The sequence below is a fragment of the Eumetopias jubatus genome, unplaced genomic scaffold (genome assembly GCF_037043125.1).
Source record: "Eumetopias jubatus isolate StellerSeaLion01/CBP00866 unplaced genomic scaffold, mEumJub1_p1.0 scaffold_2, whole genome shotgun sequence".
Taxonomy (NCBI): Eukaryota; Metazoa; Chordata; class Mammalia; order Carnivora; family Otariidae; genus Eumetopias; species Eumetopias jubatus.
Genome location: NW_028274808.1, coordinates 148055838 through 148073122, shown reverse-complemented (window position 1 = coordinate 148073122; position 17285 = coordinate 148055838). Strand labels below are relative to the sequence as shown.

The 17285-nt window shown below is 36.8% G+C and overlaps 1 protein-coding gene across 1 annotated transcript in view; it reads right to left on the bottom strand.

Moving 5' to 3' along the window:
* Positions 1 to 7503: 7503 nt before the first annotated feature.
* The window catches only part of LOC114206690 (transmembrane protease serine 11C-like), a 51456-nt gene continuing 41674 nt past the window's right edge, over positions 7504 to 17285 (bottom strand). Inside the window, exons 7-10 of the mRNA XM_088021344.1 lie at positions 14043 to 14214; positions 12379 to 12638; positions 11356 to 11498; positions 7504 to 7665 (exon numbers count right to left, since the gene is read on the bottom strand). Of these exons, the coding sequence (XP_087877470.1) occupies positions 7504 to 7665; positions 11356 to 11498; positions 12379 to 12638; positions 14043 to 14214 (737 nt within the window). The remainder of the gene's footprint in view (positions 7666 to 11355; positions 11499 to 12378; positions 12639 to 14042; positions 14215 to 17285) is intronic.

Sequence of the window (17285 nt, the reverse complement as noted above, 5' to 3'; positions counted from 1 at the left end):
CTCCCTCTGTCTCTCATCAATAAAAAAAAAAAAAAAAAAAGGCTCTGATGTTTCTAAGAGTGGTTTATTTCCTTTTATAATTCCCTGATGCTCCTTTCAGTAGGCATTTATAAAAAATCATCACTATTGCTTCCTTTAAATTCTGTTATGTGCCCTATACTGTCTAGTATGTTAAGGTTTAATATTTTTGGTAGCAGAAATTAAATAATTTCCAACATTTAATTCCATTCTATATCAGAGTGAGGTATAACAACATGGCAGAAGTACTTTTTTTTTTAAAGATTTTATTTATTTATTTGACAGAGAGAGAGACAGCGAGAGAGGGAACACAAGCAGGGGGAGTGGGAGAGGGAGAAGCAGGCTTCCCGCAGAGCAGGAAGCCCAATGTGGGGCTCGATCCCAGGACTCTGGGATCATGACCTGAGCCGAAGGCAGACGCTTAACAACTGAGCCACCCAGGAACCCCATGGCAGTTTTGAGTGCCACTGAAGTTAGCTTAGAAATAATCAGTATCTAATGTCACAAATATTTAAATATGTAGTATTTTTTCTGGGAAAAAAGTGAAGAAATGCTTTTAAAATTTATTTTACTACTTATGCTACTTCTAGAGAGAGCATAGGAAATTTCTCTTTGTTTATAAAATTGAACTATTTCCTAATTCCTACTTAATAAAATAATGGGAATAAGGTATCACAAATCTACACAGAATATTCCACCAGAATAAGAATACACTGACTTAAACAATTCTCATTTTAGTATTTTTCCCTGTTTTTCTAACTTATATTTCTTTAACAGGAGGAGGTAATATGAAATAAATGGTTATCCCCATTCTTCAAGTATGTTAACCTTTTAAATAAAGATTTTACTTAACAAATACCAATATAGAAGTTATTATGTGCCAAGAATTATCCTAAGTGCTTTGTAGGTAGTTAGTCATTTAATCCTTATAACTACCTTTTGAGGTAAATACTATTATTATTCTGAGTCTATAAATGGGGAAACTGAAGCATAGAAATGTCAGGGAAGCTACCTAACTTCACACAGCAAATTAGGTGGTAGAACCAGTGTGTGAATCCAGGTAAGTTGGCTCTTAACCCTATGCTTTGCCACTTCACAAAAACCACTCAGCAATCTTTCCTGCTCCATAAGACATAATCTATTCCTTTTGGAGTTAATGACAATAACATTAATTCTTTTATGATAATTTTTAATAAAACAGAGTTTTTAAAAATTGATTTTTATAAAAATCAATATTATGTTTTTAAATCATTAGGACTTAAGGTTGAAAGAGAATTGATACCCAGAGATGCTGTACTTATTTAACAAGGTCTTCGAAAAGGATTTTTACTCCAATAGATGATTTTACTGTCTTTTATCTGGAATGTTTTTGTGATTATTTTGCTAGAATGTGTAATTTTGAAACTTATTAGTATTACTTTTTGAAGGTAAGAGTAATAATAGGAAGCTTGTAAATAACCCTTCTCCAATTTATTTTCCCTGGTCTATAATGCAGATATATATATATTCAAGGCTTTTATTATAAAGAGTAATTTCCTAGATAGGGGTCTATATCTGTGATATAGTATTATTTGTTATATGGAATTTTTTAACTAGATCATCAAAGCACCCATAGGAACAAATAAAAATCTCTTAAAAGTCTTTGAATAGCAAAACTTGATTAACTGGATTTCTACAAACCAGGATATGGTTAGTTACTATGGAAATGCTTTTGCATTATACTTCTGTGAAAATAAGATGAATAAAAAAGAAAGCAAAGTGATAACAGGGGTTCAGTTAAACACAGACCATATCCAAAAATCAGTATAGTTACATTTAGATGCTTAAGCCACCTGCATCTAACCTTAAAAGTACAATACAAGGAAATATCATGCTTGTAATGATGAGCTTTAGGCAAGATATTCTGAAACAATAAAGATTCAGTTGGGTTTACTATGTGGATTTATTGTATTAGAAAAACACATTCATGTATTTTAGGAAAAATACAGCTTTCCCTAACTAATTAATCTGAAAATGAAATCAACCAATGTATTAGGCTGAGTTCCCTAGAATCAGAGCTGCAGATGGTTTGAGGAAGTGCTCCAAGGGGAAGCCTGTAAGAGAGTGAGGAAAGCAAAATAGGGCAGAGGAAGAAGCCCGGCAAATGCGGCTTTGGCTGGACTCCAGCCTTAGCGCAATCCCACATGGAGCACTGCAGTGTAAATGGCACCATGGTTTGCCCACCATTTGGGTAGGGGTGTGAGTTTTTGTACTCCTGCATCGTTACCCATTGGCTGAGGCCCACCTGTTAGGTGGGGAGAGGTATCACTTCTCAGGCCCATTTGGGTGGTGGCTCCCATAAACAGGGCATTTCTCAGAAAGAGTAGCTCAACAATGGATGGAGGAGTGTCCGTGTCTGTTAGAGGGATCTGAGTGGAGCAACAATAATGTCCCTTACACTAGAAAATCTATTCAAAAAACATTCTAGGAAATCAGCGTTTGAGGGCAATAGCATTCTCTGTAATGGAATTTAACCTACATTTTCATAATGAATATAATAGAGAAGAAAGAGCACAACATTGGGAATCAAGTGATCCCCATTTTCTTGTGTGAATCTCAGGCCTTGGGGTCTCAGCTATTACCTGTAAAATTCCTGACATGGTTTTTAAGTTCTCTGTCAACTTCAAAATCATTTTCTGTTATTTTCTTTTATTATGCACAGATTTCTATTCATTAAAATGTTGTATTTTCATTTGTTGGCTATGCCTTATTTAATCCAGTCATAGGAGCTAGTTTCCAAGATATACCCATTCATTCATTCTTTGATTATTTTATTTAACAATTTTTTCTGTGTATCAGAGTTCTAGGTGTTGAAATTATAGACTGAGAGTCTATAATACGGTTTTACATTTTTTAATGCAAAAAAATTTTAAGAAATGTCATTTCAACTATATGAACTATAATGAACTATATGAATAAGAATTTTCCTCTTATGGGATGCCTGAGTTGCTCAGTCAGTTAAGCGTCTGCCTTTGGCTCAGGTCATGATCCCAGGGCTCTGGGATCGAGTCCCACATCGGGCTCCCTGCTCTGCCGGGAGTCTACCTCTGTCTCTCTCTCTCTCTCTCTCTCTGTCTCTCATGAATAAATAAATAAAATCTTAAAAAAAAAGAATTTTCCTCTTAGAAAAAGAATTAATGTGAATTTATATTAAAACCCCCACATAGTGAGGGGTTAAAAGAAAATATGACAAGACTATTTTTTCTAGTACTTGAATATATATGTCATATGGCTCTCTCTTTCTTTTTTATCAAGAGGATCCTTGAAAATGAAGAAAGAATAAACTATCTACAAAGGTTTTTGCTTTTGTTTTGTATTGTTTACTTGGTGAAAAGTCTTGATGAAAATCATTGAGGAAGCCAGCTTTTTTGCACTTAACCTATAAGATCTTCTGAAGGAAGTTAAATTATGGCAGGAAGAGCCTGAACAATGCTACATGCATCTTCCAGTGGCATAAACATGGATAGTATGCTTAGCAAGAGATTGCTGAAAAGTAGCAGTCTGAGTAAAAATGAGAAGACTCAGAGTTCAAAGTGAAAATACTAATCTGTGGTAAGGGTAGGAAATTCTAATAAAACTGGTTTTACCATATATTGAATTACCTGATAAAGGAGTGTATAAGCCATAGCTGAGTGTAAACAATCAGAAAGATGCTGAAAGAAATGCCAGATAATTCAGATGGTAGCAGACACAAAGGCATGGAGTTTAAAAAGGCAAAAGAAGAAACCAACTGGGAAGTGAACCTTATAAATTAATTAAAATATTACTACTTAGCAGCAAGGAGGAATTGACAGAGAAAGTGGACTTCAACATACAGTACTTACTTGTAGTGTTGTTGTATAATATTTAACTTACCTATTTAATAAACTTGGTAATAACTTATTTATTTATATTCAGTGTAATGAGTTTTCACTATTATCTCAATGTCTCATCATTAACTCTTGCCGGATACTGTTTTAGAGCAGGAATGCCTGACTCTGGAGAGACCCAGGAGTTAACAACATTGTTGCCCCAGTGGGCAGGCACCATTCTAACTGGTTTCCCTATTGTTCAGTCTCTCTTGTAGAGAGGAGGGAAAGGAAGTCTATCATCACAGAGTGTACCATTATGCAGGTCAATTCACTTAAACTGACCCTATTTGGAAGTGGCGGATTTCTTAAATGTGTTTACTTAGCATACCTGTTTTCATGTCAAATTATTTTCCAAAATAAAAAGTATTTGTACTTTTCCCCCCCACAGAAATATTATGCAATTTCTAAACACAAAGAAGGTAGGTAAAGAAGAGTACTGGTGACTTAAATCATCTTGCTTTTTTTCTAAGATACCAAAATATGCATAGCATGATAGTGCTTTATGCAAAATCTGTAGTTAAGATAATAAACACATGAAAATATAGAATCTGTTGTGAGGTAATGTAATTTAGAATAATACTGTATTGATTTAGAGGATAGCACATTTTGCACTGGGTAATAGATGACCATTACTTTTTGTCTGCTAGCATTTTTTTTTTTTGAAATGCCCCTCCCTGCTCTGAGGGCTGTTGATCAAATCTCCCCCTGCCCAACCTCCACCGAGAAGGATACACTGATCTAAGCTGGGTCCATCATAGGCATCCTCAGAATTTTTTTTTTTTTTTTTTTTTTTTTTACTGGAGCCAGAGGGCAGGAGGGCTGTATATCTGTGGAACTGTTAGCTTTGCACTAAAGAAAACCTAATCCTAGAGGCAAGGAGCAGATCTTTACCACCTCAGTAGGTAGCACTGGCCATGAATGAAGACAGAGGAGGGAAAAGTTAAGATGGGGCCAGAGGTCAAGACATTACTTGGGCCCCTAGAACTAGCTTCAGCTCTGCCACACGTAGATCCCTAGATTTTTAGTAAATGAATTGAAAATGTTTTCTTTTCACTTAAGCTAGTGTTAAATGGGTTTCTCTCACTTGTGACCAACAATGAATCCTGACCAATATCCATATAGTTTTTTGTAAATATTTAATTTCTAAAAAATTAAAAAGTATGAATATTAATTCTTATAAATGTATAGCTTGATATATGTCAAAATATTTAAAAAATCCATCAGATAATAAAGCTATTGTATTAATTCATCTATACAGTCTATGACAAATATTACATTTTAGAATACTACACTAGGTAGATCCTTAGTTATAACCATATCACATAACGGAGCATAGTTGTTTAAAGTGTGGGTTCTGGAATCCAGTCCTTAGATTTTGAGTCCCAGCTCAGCCAATTATAAACTCTGGGCTTCACTTCTCTCTATCTCAGTTTCCTTATCTATAAAATTAAGTTTGCCCCAGTCAGAATGGCTAAAACTAACAAGTTAGGAAATGACAGATGTTGGTGGGGATGTGGAGAAAGGAGAACCCTCCTACACTGTTGGTGGGAATGCAAGCTGGTGCAGCCACTCTGGAAAACAGTATGGAGGTTCCTCAGAAAAGTTGAAAATAGAGTTACTGTATGACCCAGCAATTGCACTACTGGGTATTTACCCCAAAGATACAAATGTAGTGATCCGAAGGGGTATGTGCACCCCAGTGTTTATAGCAGCAATGTCCACAATAGCCAAACTGTGGAAAGAGCCAAGATGTCCATCGACAGATGAATGGATAAAGAAGACATGGCATATATATACAATGGAATATTATGCAACCGTCAAAAGGAATGAAATCTTGCCATTTGCAATGATGGGGATGGAACTGGAGGGTATTATGCTGAGCAAAATAAGTCAATCAGAGAAAGACATGTACCATATGATCTCACTGATGTGAGGAATTCTTAATCTCAAAACAAACTGAGGGTTGCTGGAGTGGTGGGGGGTGGGAGGGATGGGGTGGCTGGGTGATAGACATTGGGGAGGGTATGTGCTATGGTGAGCACTGTGAATTGTGTAAGACTGTTGAATCACAGACCTGTACCTCTGAAACAAATAATACATTATATGTTAAAAAAAAGAAGATACCAGGAAGGAAAAAACGAAGGGGGAGAAATCGGAGGGGGAGACGAACCATGAGAGACTATGGACTCTGAGAAACAAACTGAGGGTTCTAGAGGGGAGGGGCGTGGGGGAATGGGTTAGCCTGGTGATGAGTATAAAAGAGGGCACGTTCTGCGTGGAGCACTGGGTGTTATGCACAAACAATGAAACATGGAACACTACATCAAAAACTAATGATATAATGTATGATGATTAACATAACATAATAAAATAAAAAAATAAATGAATAGGCTGACCAACAACAACAAAAAATTAAGTTTGCAAGGGAACCATCCTCAGAAGGTCATTGTGAAGGCTCAGTGTAATAATGCATGTCAAGTGTGCCTGGAACATAGTAAGTGGTCTATAAATGTTAGCTACTATTATTAACGTCATTATTTTTGGGGTCCATGGACAAAATTTATATCATAATGAAAGCTATTAGTGGTAGCTGTAGGAATGTCAGTGATGAAAAAGAGAAGGGCTGGACTGCAGTCTGGGAAAGTATGACCATGAGGTAATATCCATGATAAAAGCCAACTGATCTGTTTAGGTGGAAAGTTGGCATGAGCCCTAAACAGTGCATTTATAGACCTCTGTGCTGTCAGCTAGAATGTTCTGTATGGGCGAAAGGAAAGTGAAGGGAAAGCAAAATTTCCATATTATTTATTTCTGGCTGATAATTGATATTGTTGAGGAATTTTAAGAGATTGGAGATACGTAATACAGGGTTATCTGCATAGCATGTTCAAGCCTATGTAGTGAAATGTAGCCCATGTGTCTGAGGACAATTTTACTACTGTATGTGTGTATGTGAGAAACATCTTCTGGCCTCACTTATATATGAAGGAGAACTAGGAACAGATCAACAAGCATTGGGATCTATTCAATGTACCCCATGGGATTAACATACTGTTTTGGGTCATCAAAGTGAGGAAGCCATAAATAGAGAAGAGATTAGCATTGGCATGGCATGGAAAGAAGACAGGTAGACAGCGTTTCTTTGGAAATTTTTATAGGCACTATACAGCAATTCACTAGGCTACAACCTACCAATATATAGAGCTTGTGGCAGCCATGTGATTCACCAGGGGATTATTTGTACACTCAGGAGGGAGTTTATTGCCAACACCTATTCTATGATTTCCTAAGGGACCTGGATCTACAAATCAGTAGAGAAGACCTTAGTGAACTATAATCCGTATTTGTTCCTATAATTACCTTCAGTCTAGAGAGGAGTATAGGGGAAATTATATATCCTGGTTCATTGCTGTCACTATCCCTTTTTCAAAATCTAATATACAAAAATTTTATAGTTCTAAAATTGTATATCTTTATATTTGCAACATTAAATGTGCATGAAGAAAGGTATTCTAAATTAAATGTGGTTTGGGAATTACAAGCACATTTTAAAAGGGTATAATTTTCAACCTTAAATCTATAAAGAACTTCTGCACTAGAGACCAGTTTTGGACAAGATCCAGTCTCGATAGTATGTTACTCGAGTGTAGACACCAGGCTTGTTTGGGAGAGCACATTCATCTCCCCAGCTTACAATGCCAGCAAGGAACCAAGTGCCTTTATAATCTGCACCAACCAGAGGTCCACCAGAGTCACCCTAAAGAGAAAAAGGATACATACAATTACTATACTTTAAAGTTGAATACTGCTTATTTTTCTCTTCTGTAATAAAGACAGGGAGATGCAGAAAAGGGAAAAATCCTAGATATTTCAGTATTGAATGGGGTGATACAAGTATTTGTTCTTTTGTGGCTGGCTTATTTCACTTAGCACAGTGTCCTTCAAGTTTCGTCCATGTTGAAGCATGTGTCAGCATTTCCTTCTTCTTAAGGATGAATGATAGTCCATTTTATGTATGTACAACATTTTGTTTATCCACTTATCCATCAGTGGACACTTGGGTTGCTTCATCTTTTGGCCATTGTGAATAATGCTCCTATGGATTAAATGTACAAATATCTATTTGTGTCCCTGCTTTCAATTCTTTTGTGCATATGCCCAGAAATGGAATTGCTGGATCATATCGTAATCTATTTTTATTTTTTGAGGAACCACCATGCTGTTTTCCATAGAGGCTGTACCAACAGTACACAAAGCTTATTTTATAATTTTTAAAAATTTAATCTCTTAGTTTCAAATTCATGAAGTGGAGAATAATAGATAGCCTCTCCTCATTTCTTGTCCTTGTCTCTTTTGACTTCCTAGCTTACTTGTATCAGCCCACATCTGTATTTACACTCATTGTCAGATAAATGGAGGTATTTAGTTCTTTCCAAGGCTAATCCCTCCACCTGTTCTCTGGATCAAGGGCACTGTTCTATCAATAATCTTCTCTTGTTTGCTTTTCCTAATATGTCTTCATTTCCTGCATTGTCTTTCCCTGCCAGGCATATACTTTTTTTTTTTTTTTTCAGTTTTGCCCATCTGAAAAAATGACAGCCTTTCTGGATCTTAAGACCTCCTCTATTGCCCTAATTATCTTCCTTTCATAGCTTAGCGGCTTGAAGTAGTAGTTTATATTGAAATTTCTGTTTTCTTATCTTATTTTCAACTTTCTCCTAAATGGAGAAGGATGGGGGACACATGGACTCTGGTCACCCCTATCTTCCGCCTTGTCCTAATGCCTCTTCTTTGGACACAGTCGTCTTTGGTATTCTCTTGCCTTTAGCCACCTTTTCTAACGTGTATGCTACCATCACTTGAACAATACTTAAAAGTGATGGGAATGGATGAACCTTCTAAACTTTACCAATAAACAATTGTTGAAGTTGACACTCTTTCCAGCATCTATCTCACTCTTCGGCATGTGTCACTATTGACTATTCCCTTTTTCTCTGATCCCTGGAATCCCATGACACCAATTTCTTATTGTTTTTTGTTTTCTGATCTTTATCATCTCTCACTGTTAGCCCCTTAAAAAAGTATACCAGAGTTCTATTACTTAGGTGCTTCTTATTTTATACAGTTTATCTGAGCAATTGTATTGGTAACTCATGAATTTACCACCCAGATGACAATAACTTTCAGATATGTATGTACAGCCAGAACTCTTTCCTGAGCCCAAGGTTTTTATTTCTAATGGCACACTGGACATATATGCCTGGCAATTAGATCATCATTAGTAATCTTGGCTAGAATACTTTCACTGGTCTGGTGGGGCAAAAGTCTGCAAGCACTGGGTTAGAGAGTGAATAAGTCGAGAATATGGAACAATGGTAGTAAACTATTCTGTAGAGATTTGACCAAGAAGGGAAAAAGAAAGACGGAGTAGGATATATTAAGGGAGAGACCTAATAATATTTGCAGAATATGTGGAAGACCCCATTGGGGTGGGGCAGTTTGGAAAATATGGAAGAAAGTTCAAATTAATGTAAAGTTCAAATACTTGTGTGGAGAGAGAGGGGATGAAGAATACAGACAAAAGGTTAGATTTGAAGAGTAGAAGAAATTTGTCCTGAGCCTGGAAGGTGAGGATAAGTACAAATATAAATTTATCATGTAGAAAAGAAATTAAAGTCGATCTCATGATTTCATTCATTCTTTTTTCTAGTTAGTATGAGGAAATGTCATATGTTAAGGAATATAAAGGCATATAGGGACACATTTCAATAATGCAATGAAAGGCTGACATAGACTATAAAGGATGCATTAAAGAATTCTATAGTGTGTTAAGGACCCAGCTGTGATTATATGACACCAGTTTACAAGGCTGCAAGATTTCTTCTAGTTGTGCTCAGGAGCTTATATATAGGAGCCAATAAAATAGTCTTGTTGCTCTGTGGTTGGAGATTATTAGCATGGGTGTGGGGAAGTAGAAGATAGTGAAGTCACTGAGGGTGCTGTCAGTGGAGTGGTGGAAATAATCAAACCTCTAGGCTGCATGAGGTTAGAAGAGAGCCATGGTGCTGAGGGGTGATGGACTGAGAAAAAATCGAGAGAAACTGGGATTTAGAGTTGTCATAACTTTGAAGAATAGGGTTAGTGGGACAGTTGGAAAGATGGGAATCTGTAATTGTTGATGATAATTATGTATTTCAAGTACTTATTTGTATGTTTTCTCATTCCTAGAGTGCAGGAATAATGCTTTATTCACTTTTAACTCCTCTGCACCTAGCACAGGGTCTGGCCCCTCGTAATCCATAAAAACTAATGAATAAAATATAGGGTCTTTCTGGATTTACCACTAATTCTGCCTGCCTAGATAACTGCAGTAGTACTTTTGTTAACTCTGAGACTATTGCTTATAAATAGCATCAGAGGTGTTTGAAGCATATTAAGCATAAGGAAAGGCAGCTTAGTGTAGCATTCGGAGTATAGGTTGTGTAGCCCAATGTCCTCTGTTTAAGTCTGAGTTCTACCACTTAATACCTGTGTGAGTTTGAACAATTTACTTGATCTCTTTATCTCAGTCTCTTCAGCTGAGAAATAGGGCTTATAATAGTACAAACGTACACCACAGAATTATCATAACTAGAATAAATTAATATTTGTAAGGAGCTTAAAACAGTGCCTGCTACATGGAGAATTATTTTTTTTTAGATTTTATTTATTTATTTGAGAGAGAGAGAATGAGAGATAGAGAGCACGAGAGGGAGGAGGGTCAGAGGGAGAAGCAGACTCCCTGCTGAGCAGGGAGCCCGATGTGGGACTCGATCCCGGGACTCCAGGATCATGACCTGAGCTGAAGGCAGTCGCTTAACCAACTAGCCACCCAGGTACCCTACATGGAGCATTGTTAAATAAACAAAATATTTAGGGTATTGGAACCACCCCCAATTAAGAAAGCTCCATGATCACTAGGTTGGGTGTTGGATTCAGTTGGGTGCTTCTCACTGAAAGAGGGCCAATCTAACTAAAGTTGCCAATATTCCATTCATTTCTTTATTGCTTATTCTAAATTTAGTCTCTTCCCCACTCCTACTGACAGCTTCTTATATAAGTAGGAGTGATTTAGCACTTCAGTATTTTAACTTAATAAGTATCTTATTAAATACTAAAAATGTTTTCTTTTGAGAAAATTGAACAAGTAAATTGGAATTAAAAGCCACAAGAAAAAAAAATCTTAAAAATGGAGTGCCTAAGCGTCTGCCTTTGGCTCATGTCATGATCCCAGGATCCTGGGATCTGAGGGGCTCGTCGGGCTCCCTGCTCAGTGGGAAGCCTGCCTCTCCCTCTCCCACTCCCACCTCCGCATGTGTTCCCTCACTCGCTGTCTCTCTCTCTGTCAAATAAATAAATAAAATCTTAAAAAAAAAAAAAAGGAAGAAAATGGAGTAGGCAGATTTACCTGGCAGGCATCCACACTTCCCTCCAGGAACCCGGCACACAACATTCCAGGTGTGATCACACCACCATATACCTCTTCACTGTTGCAGGTTTTATTATCTATAATCTTCACTAGTCCTTTTTGGAGTATATTAGGACTTGTTCCTAAAGGAAGAAAATTATATAACTTTTGCTAAGTTAATATTAATATCTCTGACTAGGTTTATTAGTACCTAACACTATGTACAATTTCCAAATCAATGTAAAACACACATTTTAATTAGGCTTTTGTCTCTTTTCTTAGTAACAAAGTAGATTACATGTATGCCTTAGAAAATAAAATGAAAAATTCATATTCCAGAAACATACATTTTATAATCATTTTAAGATTTTCTGCTGTTACAGTAATTCTGAATCTTAGAATTAATTTTAGATTTTTTTTTCTACTTTCAGATGCGTTTATGAACAGAAATAGCTACTAAGTCTTTACATTATTAAGGTCATGGGGATGCATTGACTTGTCACATAGGGTTACTCATTTCTCCTCAACAAAAATGCCCAATACTCTGCAGTCTTGTTTGTTTAGTCTAGTACTTACCTGCATAAAACAAATATTTATTATATTTTGTGGTTATTGTCTTTTCTTGCTAAAAATGTAAGCTTTATGAGGGCAGGAATATTTACCTATTTTATTCATTAATATATCCAAACCACTCAGACCTGTATTTGGAATAAAGGTGGTAATCAAGATAAATATTTATAGAATGAATGAATGAATAAAATGGAGGAAAATGAATTACTTCTTCAAATAATGCATTTCTACCAAAACTGCCATTGTTAAGGGAAATTATGGTAAAAGCTCTATGAAATTGTAGTTTCTGTCTGAATGTGGTTGAGGATAATTTTCAATCCATTGCACATTATCCTCTTTAAAATGATCTAGAGAAAGTATTTCTCAGGTTTAGTTATGATTTGGAGTATTTTTTTTTTTTAACTCCTAAAACTCAAATTCAAACCATGTAGTGGAGGAAGGTTAGGAACTCACCATCAGACTTTAATGTTCCCCATCCAGTGACCACCACATCTGAATTGGGTGGGAATGTGTAAGTGGCTTCTGGAAGACATGCTCTTCGGATGCTGCTTGTATATAATACTGGTGAGGACAGATGCACAACAGCAATGTCATTATCGTGTGCGGGGTAATGGTAGTTTTCATGAATTATAATATCCTTGATACCTCGCTGTACTTGTGGGTTACTTAAAAGAAGCCCAAAACTAACATTCCATTCTTTGGGATCCCTGGCCCTAAAGAAAATAGATTTATTGATTAAAAATCCTGTATTTCAGAGTTGTAGGAATTAATATCTTATATGTTCTAAAACAATTAGAGAAGTATTGAATACCCGTAGTGCATTTAACATACAGAAGTAAAGCTATATGTAAGAGAAAAAAATAAAAACAATAACATGAATAAACTTTGAATAATTCAGTAAGCTATATTTTATTTTTTATCTTTTCTTCATAAGATATATTTTAAAAGATAAGCCATGGGAACTCATTTTATGTGTCCAGAAAGTATCAAGAGTATTTAGAAAGATAAATATGACAAGACAAGATAGTAAGATTAAGTAAAAAGTGGGTAAGATTATTGGACAGAGTAAACTTATGGAAATTAAGGAAATAGCCTAAATCTTCTTTTGTAATCGTTAAAAACTATAAATAGGAAGGTATTTCTGACTTTTGTTAATCAAGTGTTTGTATATTAAGCAGTGAAAAATAGTGCTGTTAGAACATTTCAAAGTCTCAAGTTTAAGAGGGATTTTTATTTAAAAATAAAACCAGTAGGTGCTACATAAAGCCAATAGAAATTAGTAAAATGAAACCTCAGACAAAAGGGTAAAAACAAAGAAAACGCTTGGTGCAGTAATATATCCTTTAAAGAAATAATAATTTCACATCGGACTATAATATTTTTTAAAGATTTTATTAATTTATTTGAGAGAGAGAGAATGAGACAGAGAGCACGAGAGGGAAGAGGGTCAGAGGGAGAAGGAGACCCCCAGCTGAGCGAAAAGCCCGATGTGGGACTCAATTCCGGGACTCCAGGATCATGACCTGAGCTGAAGGCAGTCGCTTAACCAACTGAGCCACCCAGGCGCCCGCAAATTGGACTATAATATATATGGGAGGATGCAGGACGAATTCAAATATTTATGACTAAATAAATAAAATCAGATGAAATAATGATGAGAAAGAAATAGAAGACCAGTGCTCAGTTTGGGATTTATAGTTTCTTTGTAAAATTGAATTCAGTCTAGCTTAGTGAGTCTCAACTGAGGACTAATTTGTCTTCCAGGAGACATTTGGTGTTAACGGGAGACATTTTTGGTTGTCAGTCCAGGGGGGCATGCTACTGGCATTTGGTGGGTAGGGGCCAGGGATGCTGCTAAATATCCTATAATGCACGGGACAGTCACCTCCATAATTAAGAATCATTTGGACCAAATATAATAGTGCCACTGTTGACAGATCCTGTTCTAGCTTGAATATATCTTTTTTTAAAAAAACTGATTCATTGAGTAATTTTGAGAGTATACTTCACAATATCAAACATTTGGAGGCATAATTGTATGGCCATATTCTTGAAAGGTATGTATCAGACTTTTGGTGCATGAGTGGCTTTGAGGCTTTTTGTGGTCCAGAGCTTACTTTAGGAAGCAGTGAGCAGCAGTGACAAGCCAGCTGTTACTAATCAGAGTGGCTCCACATCGGTGGACACTGTTATGTTGCAGGCTAGCTTGCCAAGGCCATTCGCCTTCCTGGGCATCCATGCCCCCTGCTATCTTGTTGCCAGAAGGAGTTATTGTTCGTTGTCCACAACCTGCTCAAAATAGAGTTCGTTAGCATACAATGATATTCATATTGCTTATGCACGCATTGCTATAGTAAACAAACTCTCATAAGATTAACTGAGGAAAAGCCCATAGTCTTGGAGAAGTTAGGACAAACTGTGGATTTGAGATTTCCTGAGAATTCATTCAAAATAGAGATTGACATCTTCCTCCCCCATCCTCATCAGTCACATATACTCTCCATGTATCTGCATGGCATTGCTCTGATCTGTTAAAAGAAGCAAGTGAAATGAAATGTTTGAATTTGGAAGATAATAATTGGTAGCCAGTTACTAAGTTATATATGGAAATGTGTGCCTTCTAATTTTGTGAGCTGTTGTGATTGCTCTGAAACATTCATAAGAAAGAGTGAATGGCTGTGAATGTCAATGGGATATTGACAAGAGACAGAGTAGACAGAAATGTGTTCACATTCAAGTTACAATCCACAATATCTGGCTAAAAAGAATGACACATGAAGAGAGCCAACCCTTTCCCAAAGTGATATGCTTCTCTGCATCAGGACTGTGCTCTCATGTCAACTGAGATCCAAAGAAACTGCTAGACTCTTTTAAGTCTTTAAAGCAAATCTGCAGTTTTGTATTGTACTGTAATAGTACAACTTCACTATAATTCTGTCTCTCTCTGATTCTCTTGACTATGTCATCTTACTCTAAATAAAGCACTGAGCTTGTTCCTTGACAATTTATGGTATCTTTTACTAGAGACTGTCAGCCTCATTAATTAAATTTTTTAGAGGGCAGAAACTATATCTTTTTAAAAAATATATTTTTAGAACCTATCATGGAGAACCTATCACCTATAAGGAGCTCAATAAATGTTTGTAGAAATGAAGTCTATGTCATATGACCCACAAGACATCTTGAAATAAAAATGATATTTGACTTCTGGAATGGGTATGTTCCTAACATTTAGAGAATGAGAAAAACTTGCCATGATCAATGCAGTGGATGTCGATGAAAGCAGTGGTTCTCAATCAGGGACAATTTTACACTCCACCCCTAACCCCAGGAGAAATTTGGCAATATCTGGAAATATTTTTGGTTGCCATAATTTGTGGGAGGGGGGTGCGCTACCGGTAGGTAGAGGCCAGGGATGCTGCTAAAAATGCCATAATGCATAGGACTGTTCCTGAAACAAAGAATTGTCTGGCCTAAAATGTTAATAGTGTTAAGGTTAGGAAACTCTGAGTTAGAGAAAGGTATTTGTATCAAGAATGAGAACTTTAAATTAATTGGAAAGGTAGATGGTCAATTGCTTCACAGGGATGTGACAAGGTAACGTCCGGAGATAGTCATTCCTGAAGGTGGAAAGGCATCAGAAGCACAGGGGAGGGACATGTAGATTTTTAAAACGGTCTTTGCTAGCCCTCTGAAGTCCTTCAATTTGTATATTGCTTCTGATTCTAGATTGTTCTCTTTGATGCAATCTAAACCTCAGATTGTTAAGGCATCCTTTTCATAAAAAACACTTACTGAAGCAGAGCCTAGGTGGTTGTTATTTTTGAATGAGAGAGTCTCACTTTTGACTCACTGAATGTGACTCCCTTTTCTTTTTCTTTTTCTTTCCACTCCCTTATCATGGAATCTGCAGATAGCTCAGAACCCAAAGGTATAATGGTTCCTCCCTATCCTCCCTTCTGTTTGGACAGCTCCTAAAGGAAGTTGTCTTTTACTCACCTTCCTTCAGAGAAATAGAAAAACAAAGATGCTTCCCTGTGGGCTAGGAGAGCCTCCCTGGGGTGACTCTACTTTCCTGTTTGTGCTTTTGTTCAGGATTGTAATCTAATTTATATTCATGCATCAATTTCCATCCTGAGTTCTCATTTGCTCATCGTTGCTGTGTCTGTTAAGCTTCTGGCTGCCACCTCTGCAGTATTACCTTGTTATTACCTCTGCTGAAATCTTACATGGCACCTTGTAGCTTTTGTTATATCAGAAGAGGTCATATGGCAAATTTCAAGAATTTAAGGAATATAATGAAGACTTGATGGCTTATACTTCCGGAAACATCAAAGAATCTACCAAGCTCTTACAGCCTCCATACTCTTCTAACACTCATTCCATCATTTATTACTCTAATATACTTTGTCATGTACCAAACTCTATTCTTTCTTCAATCCTGTTTGATTTTTCTTGCCTACCTTTCCCCTCTTCCTATTTATTTAAAGTACAATTAAAACCTCAGATAGGCCAAGTCAAGTTCAGAATACTGGTCTGGATGGTTGCTTAGTGTTCTAGCTAGGGGATGTACAAATTGGCTGATCTCTTTCTTACTGCTCTTTTTATTCCTGTTTTAATTACCTCTCTTCTGCCAAACTGACACATTTTTAATTGTGGATTTTGATTGTATCAGCACTAAAATTTTTAATTGGAATGATTGACTTTAAAATGTCCTATTAAGTAGCCTGAGGACTGTTCAGTCAAAATATATCAGAGGGAAAAATAATCTAATACAGCTTTGTGGTTAAGTTTTGCCCAGGTTGCTCAACTCTGCTATGGCTGAAAGGTAGTAAGAGTCATCGGGGTTGGTGTCACCGGGCCCTGGAGGGCGATTTCCAGCTGCCCTAATTAGTCTCAGTGCCCAGGTAAGAGCAGTGGTGGTCCTCTGATAGCCTGCGATAGGTTCCAGCAATCCTGGGGATCATATTTCCCAGGGCGGCTGGTGGGAGAGTGGAAGCAGAATGCCTTCGCCAGCAAGCAAGCTGCTTGCATGCAAGTCTCAGCACACGAAACTTGGCTTGCATGATCAGAATTTCACAGTGAGTTCCCAGGCCTACAGTTTTTATAGGTAGAATAAAATATACAACCAACATCTACTGAGTGCTTATTATGAGCTGTGTACTTTTGTAAGTACCTTAGTTGTGCTATCTTCTTTTGTCATTGCAACAGCTTGGAACTGAAGGTTTGAGAAACTAACTAACAATCCAGTTAGTACATGTTGGACCTGGGGCTCAAAACTAACGTGTAGCTGGTTTTAGATCCTAAGTTCATAATTACCACTGCTTGTCCCTAGATGCCCTCTGCCATTATGGCATGTA